General features: G+C 25.1%; 1 protein-coding gene across 1 annotated transcript; it reads left to right on the forward strand.

Moving 5' to 3' along the window:
- Positions 1 to 5,100: 5,100 nt before the first annotated feature.
- On the forward strand, positions 5,101 to 8,964 carry LOC137805733 (annexin D5-like). Its single transcript, XM_068605666.1, has 6 exons — positions 5,101 to 5,176; positions 5,338 to 5,483; positions 5,993 to 6,211; positions 7,227 to 7,442; positions 7,526 to 7,615; positions 8,761 to 8,964. Exons 1-6 carry the CDS (start codon positions 5,101 to 5,103, stop codon positions 8,962 to 8,964), a joined length of 951 nt encoding a protein of 316 aa, XP_068461767.1.
- Positions 8,965 to 11,289: the final 2,325 nt, after the last annotated feature.

An 11,289-nucleotide genomic window follows, 5' to 3' on the forward strand; every position in this document is an offset into this window, starting at 1 on the left:
AAAGAATTACCAAATAAAAAGAGTCTACAATTTGTAGTATGAAAATATTATTCAAATCATATAATTTTGACTTAGCTTATACTAAAAACATATAGTATTGTTTTGAGTATTCAGAAAAAACAAATTTTAAATGAGTGGGTATGTAAGTTTCAATTCTAAAATTTTATTTAAATATTCCTCTTTTATTTTAAAGTCTTGTCTATTATTTAGAGAAAAAATTTTATCAATGCTGAGAGAAGACAAAATTTCATTAATGTTTGACACTTTTCTTTTTTAGGATTTAAGTTTATTTGTACATTAAAGTAAAATTGTTACAAACAAATCACATGCAGAGGATTCAATTTGTCAAAACTTATCTACTCGAAGAGATGTCAACATTTCATTCTTATTATTATCCTACTTATATTCCATCAAAGAAGACAAGAGTTCCTCGAAACAATGATGAAGGACAAAATTCATTGTCAAATATTTTATTGTCGATTTTCAATTATCTAGGTCATAACTTTGGAAAATTCATGAATTTTACATTGGATGAAAGAGTCTAGGACATTGATTACAAAAAAGTGCACCAATCACTCTTCATTATTCTTTCTAAATCTCTCCTTGAGACTGAGAACACAAGTATTATTTATTATCACTATTGATTACTAACAAGATTATTGAAGATATGAAAAAAAAATATCATAGATGTGTAACTTCGTGAATAATACAAGAGTTTTAGCACACTCCTACTAAGGAAAGATTACACATACTACTACAAAAAAAGGAATTGTAAACCTTATAGTTGTTCTACATTTCTTGGTGATGAATGTCTAGCAACTTATCCTATTATAGGTTTTCAAGTATATGACCATTGTTGTGGAATCTTCGGGGATAAAAGCATAATGTGTTTGAAAATGTGAAAAAGAGGATCTTCACACAAATATATGCTTGACATATATTACTCATTGTCTTCATCTTTCGAGCTGTAAAATTAAAAACAATGTAAATATATCTCATAGATAAAATATTTTTAATTATGTTTGTTTTATGTTGCTCTCATGGTTGATCTCAAGATCAATTCATTGCTTAAAAATTTGTTTGGAATGTTGTTGGAATCATATATTTCCTTATTTATAAAATAGCACATTGGACATTAATTGTTGTGTTTAAGTTGGATTTGAACAATTATGCACCTTACTATATACATCTTATTTTTAAGTATAGAGATGAATTTGGTATGACTTTGATTACATTCTAGACAATGTTTTTTGGTTAAACTTACACTACAAGAAAATCATGAAATAGAAACCAATTTTAGAAAAAAAAAATAGTTGTTATAGTGACTAAATTATAGATCATTTTAGAAACTAAAAAAACTTTTGGTTTCTAAATTAGTTTTTATTATTGTTAAATGGTTTTTAAATTGGTATCTAATTAGCTACCAAGGTTTTTGTTACCAAATTTAGAATCTAAATAATTGGTACGTAATTTATAAATGATTTTATGTTGTTTTAAAAAAAATATGGAGTATGGGATACCAAAGATTGAGGAGAAAAAATGATTATGTGAATTATGCATGCTTAGAAAACACAAAGGAAGGAACATAATAATAAAAAAAAGTGTTAGAATTGGTGTACATATGAATCTACGTGGTCCTATAAGTACATTTTCTCATGCTGAAATAGATGTTTTATTTTGCTTATTAATGACTTAGAATAGCATCACATTTATATATAAATTCCAATAGTTACTTTTTTATATATATTTTATTGTACAATTTTATGTTTATTATTTTAATTATTATCTTATGATAATTATTTTCTAATATTTTTATATAAATGTCAACACCACAGGCGTGATTCTACTAATATTAGATAAGGATATTACTTTTTTTCTATTTTAAAAAATATTCCACATATGCACAAACGTATATATAAAAAGTAAGTTTAACCATTACTTTTTACTCAATAAAAACATTTTATACAATTTTCTTCAATCATAATATTGGTACAAATTATTTATTATTGAAAGCAATATCTTATCTATTAAATTAAAAATACAACACCACCACCAACAATAATAATAATTAGATAATTGGAAAAGAATAATAAGTTTTATTGGTATTATTAATGAGTATTTAATTACATGTCTTCATTATTTGATTATTATACATTTATTTATTATATTTTTAAATATTTATTTTTTTAAAGTAAAAGTAAAATTAAAGGCATTTATATGTAATTTATAGTGTGATTTAAAATTTGTAATTACGTCTACTTTACAAATTTAATAGTGCTTAGAAAATTCTTAATATGATAGATAGATACCTTTTTTTTTGCATTCATGAATTATTACGTGATTAAGATTGACTATCATATGAAGTAATTTACTTATTGTAATGTGAGTATGCATGTTTCATATTTTTATTATTGTTATTATATATATGTCTCCAACTTTAACATATATAATATATATACATGAATAAATAATTTATTATAAATTTAATTTTTAAGAATTAATACAAGAAAATTATTAAATAAAAATCAATTTTAAGGACAAAAAATAATTAGTTGATATAACGACTAAATTAGAGACCATTAGACCAAAATAATTTTTTGTTTTTAAATTAGTTTTTATTATAGTTAAATAATTTTTAAAATGGTATCTAATTAACTATCAAGGTTTTAACTACCAATTATTTAAATTCTAAATTTGGTAGTAAAAATCTTAGTAGTTAATTAGATACCAATTTAAAAACTATTTAATCATAATAAAAATTAATTTAAAAATAAAAAATTATTTTAATCACTAAAATAGTTTTTAATTTAATTAATATAATAATTAACTATTTTTTTCTCTAAAATTAGTTTTTATTTAATGATTTTTTTATGGTGAATTATAGCGATTAAGTAATACTTATATAAATTTATTATTTAATACACTGATTTATCTTATTATTATTACCTTTTTTTCAATCTCATTTCTCTTTTCTTAACTTCTATGTGGTCTTTTTTGCTAAATGGAAATGTATAGTGATTGTTGACATAATCCTTGATAAGTGATTTTAAAATATAAGTAATTTTAATATTTTAATTTGTAAAAAATTGTTTTTTTATTGAAAATGACATAATTTCCATTTTTGGGAAAGTGGAGTTATGTTTGGGAAGACACAAGCATGGGAATAAGTGATTTGGTTATTTATATTTGCATCATGTGACAGTTTGGTGCTGTTCATTTATAGTGATTCTAGTGATAGTTCAAAATAAAACTAAATTTGGAATAAAATTGACACAGATTTAACTAAAATTGTAGAATTAAATTCAAAATACAACTGAAATGGATTTAATTAAAATTAGAGAATTAAATTTGAAAGAAAATTGTAACAGATTAAATTAAAATTAGAAAATTAAATTCAAAATAAATTGAAATAGATTCAATTGCAATTATGGAATTAAATTTGAAATAAAATAGAAACAGATTCAATTAAACTTGCAAAATTAAATTTGAAATAAAATTTTAATTGAAAAGATATCGACATGAGATTCCAATTTGTATGGTAAAAAAATGCAGATTCAATCATCATCAAATTAACATAAATGTGATTAATTGTATATATAAATTTAAATATATTGAATTTTACAAAAACGTAAAATTATTATTATTGTTAAATGGTATAAGGGTTGGACTATCCTAGAGTGGTTCACTTTATTCATTCTTTATTGTTGATAAAACAAATTATTGTTAAATGATTTCTAGATTAGTATCTATTAGACATCAATTTAAAAATCATTTAACAATAATAAAAACTAATAATTTTAGCATATAAAAGGTCTCAATTTAGTCACTGTAACAACTAATTCTTTTTTATCTCTAAAAATTGATTTCTATTTCATAATTGTCTTGCAGTGAATAGATTAATTTAAAAAAATAAAATTAATCAATATTTATATCTAGCTCTGGTTTCAAAACGATGATTCAGATTCTAGATCCAAACAAACACATCTCGTAATTATAAAAGTGGAAATCAAACCCTAAAAATAAATGAAAAAATAGATGAAGAATCCATACATTAAAATAACTAGGAACTCAATTCTTTCTGTAATTTTTAGAATATTAACTAAAAAAATTATTAAATAAAAATTTATTTTAAAGATAAAAAATAATTAATCATTATATTAAATAAATTATATACTATTTTAGATACTAAAAAAATTATTGATATATAAATTAACTTCTATTGTCAATAAAATTTATAAAATAATTTTTAAATTGATATATGATTAGATACTGATATTTATTTATTTGGTGATTCAATCACACATATTCATGTTTCAATCAAAATGAAAATATAAGAAAGAGAGAGAAAATGTATTGTACTATATACAAGTTGAAATATCAAATAAAGTTTATGATATGATTGATCAGACATTTTTTTTATCCACAAAATATAAATAAAATAATATGAAACACTTAAGGGTGTTCCGACTCTATTACAAAGAGAAGTTTCAATAAAGAGAATTTCTAACCAAACCTACAAGATCCAAGAGAACTAGATACTCTTGTGTTTCAAAATCAATATCATCATAAAAGTTTCTCTAAAATGTTGTTCTACTATAACAACTTCATGAAGAACCAACTGCTAAGAAGTCTGATTTCAAATAGTATGGGAGATAACGAAACATAAAAAAAAATAGGTATTGTTTTTATTATCTTTAATCATAACATCATAAAAAAGTTCTATAATTTTGTTAAAGTTGCTTGACTAAATTAATTTTTTGACAATGTTAGAATAATTGAATGACTTGTTATATTTATACCATAATCAAAATAAAAGGATATACGTAACTCTAGATTAGCCATTGCTCTAGTTTACTATATTTGTGGATTGTTGCCCTCTAAATTAGTTGATGCATATTTTGAGACCTAAATTTGAGATGATGAAAAAAACACCAATATTAGTAATATTTTGCATTTGAGTTTGGCAAGAAGTGTTAGCAAAGTTTCTTGTGCATGTTTCATTGAAAATGCCATAAGCAAATGACAAAACAAAACAACTTATAATCTATGCAATAACATTGAATTTGTTTGAGAGAGATAAAGAAGAAGAGAAAATTGACAATGTCAACTTTGAGCATACCTCCAGTCATACCATCACCTCGAGAAGATGCTGTCAAGCTGCATAAAGCTTTCAAAGGTTCTTAAGAACACACACAAACTCGCAAAGAAACTTTTTTTTTGAATTTTTTTTTTGTGTTTCTCCTTATTAATTATGTCATGTTAAAGTACTTTTACAATATATCATTCTCCTAAAAAAATCATAAGTTTAGTAATCTTATAATATATTATTGTTTGCAGGTATTGGTTGTGACACGTCTAGAGTTATAAACATCTTAGCTCATAGAAATGAAGAACAACGCAGTCTCATTCAACAAGAATATGAAACCACTTTCTCTGAACTACTTTCCAAACGCTTATCAAAAGAACTTCATGGGAGTGTCAAGGTACTTAGACAAATCTCACTATTTTGTTGCCCTCAACATAATTCTATTTAGGTATTTTTGTTTCTGTGGTTCACTAACAATGAAATAAATGAGGTGTTAAGTTTTTTATTTACTGATTAAATATATTTTTTCGTTCCTCTACTTTTCATGCAAAATTAGTTTTCTGTCTCTAGTCCAAATTTTAGAACTCCTGCTACTTGTAGTAGAGAAACTATTGGAATGAATTCTTGTCATTTTTTTACTTGACAAACATATTTTCAGTGTGGATTAGGATGTTAAAATATTTCATGTTGACTAATCACTAACATGAATGTTATACTATTATAATATAGTCCACATTGAAAATTTGTTTGTTACATCGAAAAAAAATGGATAAGGATTCATTCTAATAGGTTTTTTTACTACAAATACTTAACAAGTCTAAAATTTGAACTTAGGAACAAAAACCAATTTCGTGTGAGAATGAAAAACATTTAATTTTTTGTGATCTTGATTGAAAATGGTTTCAGAAAGCAATATCACTTTGGCTGCATGATCCTCCAGTTAGGGATGCAAAGATAGTGAGAAAAGCCTTAAGTACAACAGTTGTTGATAATCAAGCTTTAACAGAAACTATATGTTCTCGTACTCCATCACAACTTAGACGATTAAAAGAAGTTTATCTCTCAACTTATCATTCCTCTCTTGAGACAGATATTGAGAACAAACTCAATGGTGATCATAAAAAGGTGTTTTCTTCTATCTCAAACCCCTCCTATATCTTTTTGAAACACATTTTTGGTTGTGCATTGTCTATATATGATTCATATACATTAATACACAAAAAGTTACAAGTGAGTTGTACTAAATAAAGTTTGGATCTACTTCATATATTATTTTTAACTCAATAATAATGTGTTAAGGAACTATGTTGCTATGGTACTTTTTAGGGGATAGGTTTTGGAGGTTCTTTTCAATTTGTATAAGAGTTGGACTAACCCTGAAGTGATTCACATTTATTTATTCCTTTTTATTGATAAAAAAAATATTGCTATGATACATCCTTGTAATTTTCTGAATTTAAATTTTTGTGACTAATAATTCTTGCAAGAGGACATAGTATACTAAAAAAATTCATTAAATAAAAACAGTTTTAGAGGTAAAAAAATAGTTAATCACTATATTAACTAAATTAGAGATTATTTTAAAAATTAAAAAAATTATTAGTATGTAAAATAGTTTTATTATTAATAAAATTTATAAACTAGTTTCTAAATTCGTATCTAGTTTATAAATTTTATTAATAATAAAAACTACTTCATATACTAATAGTTTTTCAGTCCCTAAATTAGTCAATGTAGTGAAAAAAAGATTCAATTACACATATTCTTAATCCTAAATAGAATGGATGCAAAAATCTATATATAAAAATAGTATCTATTTAGATACGTTCGAATTGAATGACTCTTTCTCATAATAGGAATGTATATAACCCCATTTCGGTTGAGTTCGGTATAAAATGAACTTAGAATCATGGAATCGAATCGATCGTCAAATTTTTTATTCTAAGTTCATAACCCTAACCCATTGTCATTTTGGGCAGATCATATCTACTAATTCTTTAACTCTTTGACTAACTATTTTTTGTTTTTAAAATTGTTTTTAATTTAATAATTTTTTGAATGGTAGTTTTGGAATGTTGATAAGAGAGTAGTGAAAAGTTGTGTAAAATGTTGAGATGTTAATGGTGATACTTTAATATAGTTGTTGCTTGCATATATAACTACACCACGTTATGAAGGGCCAGAGTTGGACCCTGCAATTGTAGAGGAAGATGCAAAAAAGCTCTACAAAGCAGGGGAGAAAAGGATGGGAACTGATGAGAAGATGTTCATAGAGATTTTTAGTGAGAAAAGTACCACACATTTGGCTGCAATTAACTCTGTTTACATAGCTTCATATGGACACTCACTGGAAAAGGTCAAAAATGTTAATTAAGAACATTTCTTTTTGGTGATTCTCAACATTAATTCTCAACTCATGACTGTGTTCTCATGTTGCAGGCAATAAAGAAAGAAACATCTGGCTCTTTTCAGAATGATCTCTTGACCATACTGCGTTCTGCTACTGATCCTGCTCTTTACTTTGCCAAGGTATTTTTTCTTCCAAAGTTCCTATGAATTTTCTATTTGGTTTCTCATCATGCTCTATCTCAATCAAGTTTTACCTTTTGTTTGCAAAATGTTTATGCATTTTTGTTGTTTTTTTTTTATAAAATAAAATGTTTTAGACAAAAAAAACAATTTTTGTATCAACAAGAAAAGATATAATAAATATTGTACACTTTAGGAATGGTCCAACTCTCATAGAACAAAAGAAAAACATAAAATTCAAAAAAATCTCAACATGCTACCTTGCCAAAACCAACTAAAAGCAATTTAAATTTCAAGGACCAACCCCGCCGCCCTATCAGTAAATTTTAATTGAGTGTATACATACTAGGGGTTCAAGCCACCAATCAGAGAATAAGAAACTCGTTGATGATACCTTTGACAAGATCCAAGACCAAACCTTAACTTGTGTCAAGAAAAAAATTCAGAATAAAGTATTTAAAAACACAATTGGTTATTATATTGACTAAATTATATATTATTTCAAAACTAAAGAAAAATTGTTGATATCTAAAGTAGTTTATATTATTGATAAATAGTTTTTAAATTGGTATCTAATTAGCTACCAAAGTTTTAGCTACTAACTAATTACATTCTAAAGCTTATAGTTAAAACTTTGATAATTAATTAGATATCAATCTAAAAACTATTTATTAATAATGACTAGAGATCATACATCGACCAGAGATTATAGAAACTAATTTGAATATCCAAAATGTTTAATTTCTAAAATAGTATCTAATTTAATCAATACAACAACTAATTATTTTCTTATTTAATTGTTTTTTTTCAAATATTTCATCAAACATTATCTATTCTTCACTCACCTTCCTCCTCACTACTAGTTCACTAAGTATAAAAAAATTGCATGTAAATAGATGGAAAGAAGAAAGAAGATATTTTTTATTCTCTTGTGTGTATGGAAACATCTTCTTTCTTCTTTCCATCTTCTTACATACAATTTATTTTATATTAAGGCACTATACAACTTAACTAGCCCTACTCCATCATCATCTTTTATGCATGCATCTCTTCTAAGATTACTTTTTCCTTAATATTTCCAAATTATATATGAATCCATGCCCACAAAATAAATGTTAATTAAGCTATGTCTTTTTTTTTGGTAGAGCTTGCGCAAGTCAATGAAAGGTGTGGGAACTCAAGATACAAGACTAATAAGGATAATTGTGACAAGAACTGAGATTGACATGCAATACATAAAAATAGAATATTATAAGAAATATGGAAAACCATTAACTAATGCTGTTCGTTCTGATACATCAGGCCATTACAAAGATTTTCTCTTAGCTCTTATAGGTTCTGATTATTAGCATCAATCTATGAACTATTGTGTTGGATTCAAGTGATTTGTTTTGTTCTAGTTTCAACATGTGATAGTGTTTTCTTTTTTGCGAAATGGCTATTGTATTCATGCTACATTGTGATGTACAATAATATAAATAATGTAATGCGGTATAATATAATATAATAATAATGAAATATAAGATAATATATATTAACATATTTCTTTACACATTATCTTATAATATCAAATTTTCTATTTCATATTATCTTAACCTATATAAGGTAACACTTTTAAACTTGTTTAAAACAATAGTTTCTATATGTTGCATTATATACACTTTTTCAATTTAGAAAAGTTCATAATAACTACAAATTATACTTGCTATATAATTTATTACTACAATTAAAATTAACTCATTCGAAACACTTTACTTCAAACTTTTATGTTATAAGGTGGTTCTTTATATTTATTCAATAAGTGTATAGAATGTCTTGGTCAAAATCATAAATTATATTTAAGGATAAATAAATAACATTACCTCTAAATGTAATCATATTTGGCTACACAATCTAAATTAATCTAAATGGTTAAATAACAATCAATATACTTATACTTTCTACATAAAAAGCCTTATAAATTCAACAATGACTATAAATGTTCTATATAAAATCAATTTGAGCACTTACATCAACTAAAATAAAAGGAAAAAAATTTATCATATCCAATATATATATATATATATATATATATATATATATATATATATTTATTTCATAATGGAGGACCATTCAGGACATCATACACAAGAATAAAAGACATATGAACTGTTTGTATAAATATTAGAATAAATCTATATAGGGGAACTATATTTTGATTTCTTTTCAAGAATATTTTATATATGAAAGAAAGACACTCTAGAAACCCTAACTAATCACACACATATGGACTTCTAGAGCATCTAAAAGGATCATACACAATCTCCTTAAGCCATCATACTTACCTTAGGTAAGTCTACTTAACCAGAGTTATGGTAGCTTAAGGAGCAAGTTACCTTCATCTATTAATACCCTAAATTTCACTCATGTATTCATATTTGCATATATTGGATGAAGAGTTCAAAACTTGAATACTCATTCTCTCCCAAATCTCTTTTGTTATTGAGCCTATTTGGCCTAGCGAACCTAGGGAAGGTTGGCCAAACCTCTTTGTCTTCATTGCACATTCAGCCTCACTGAATTTCGCTGCCACTTCAGTCAATCTATCAACCACAAGCTTTATATTTAAATGTAAATGAGCAATTGGAAATTTTAAAAATAAAAAAAGGAAGGAAAAATTAAAATTTTAAGTAAAATAAAAGAATTTTCCTATTGACCAAAAATAGGAGTCACATTTTCCTTTCTTACTAATGTTTTTCATGTTCCTTTGGTCATGATTGTCTCTCATTTTTCATTACTGTTGGTTGAAAATTGTCAACGCTAGTTTGATCATGCTTGTCTCCTCCTTTTTTATTATTATTCGTCGAAAATTGTCATTTCTAGCTGGGTTTCAATTTTGACATGACTTGATATTTTCTATTTGCACTCTTTGCTTTAACCAGGTCGTCCTTCTATACTTTAGTCTTAAAGAAATTCATCTAAGTTTAATGGACATTTCATGCATCCAAAAAGTACATGCACACAAATATATATATATATATATATAATATTATATATATATATAATATTATATATATATATATATATAAAGTATATAAAGTACAATGTCAAACGTAGGGAAAAATTACATAATTTTTTTTTCTTTCAAATGAAACACTTGCACCTTACATGAACTGTTATGTTTGAACAACAATAGTCTTTCGTATGATACATGATCGTGTTTGAACTTAGGTATTTTTAGCACTTTCAAAATCATAAGATGTTGAATTTTTCCTTAAAAAAAACTTATGGTTGGATGAAAGTTGTCACACCACTTGGTGAAGCTACAAAATAAGTGTTGGTGGAGTCAACACGGAATACAATTACTCAAGATAAGGCTTAAATAAAAAGATAATCATTTCTCTCTTTCAAAGAACTCTAAAAACTCTTTAGAAATATCTCACTTTGTTCGATATCCAAAAGTTCTTACAAATAAAATGAATGACTATTTATTGCTTTCATGTGCCAAATTTCTTAAGCTAGATGAAATACAAACATACCTAAAAATTACATTCAAATGCACGTATAGGCACTTAAAGAGATTAACATAAAATTTTAAACAAACAAGGAAAGAAAATTTACGTTTTAAAACTCAACTAGATATATAAATTAAGGACTTAGATTGATCCATGCTTCCACAAGTTTATGTGCATAAA

This window comes from Phaseolus vulgaris, chromosome 3 (genome assembly GCF_000499845.2).
Source record: "Phaseolus vulgaris cultivar G19833 chromosome 3, P. vulgaris v2.0, whole genome shotgun sequence".
NCBI lineage: Eukaryota > Viridiplantae > Streptophyta > Magnoliopsida > Fabales > Fabaceae > Phaseolus > Phaseolus vulgaris.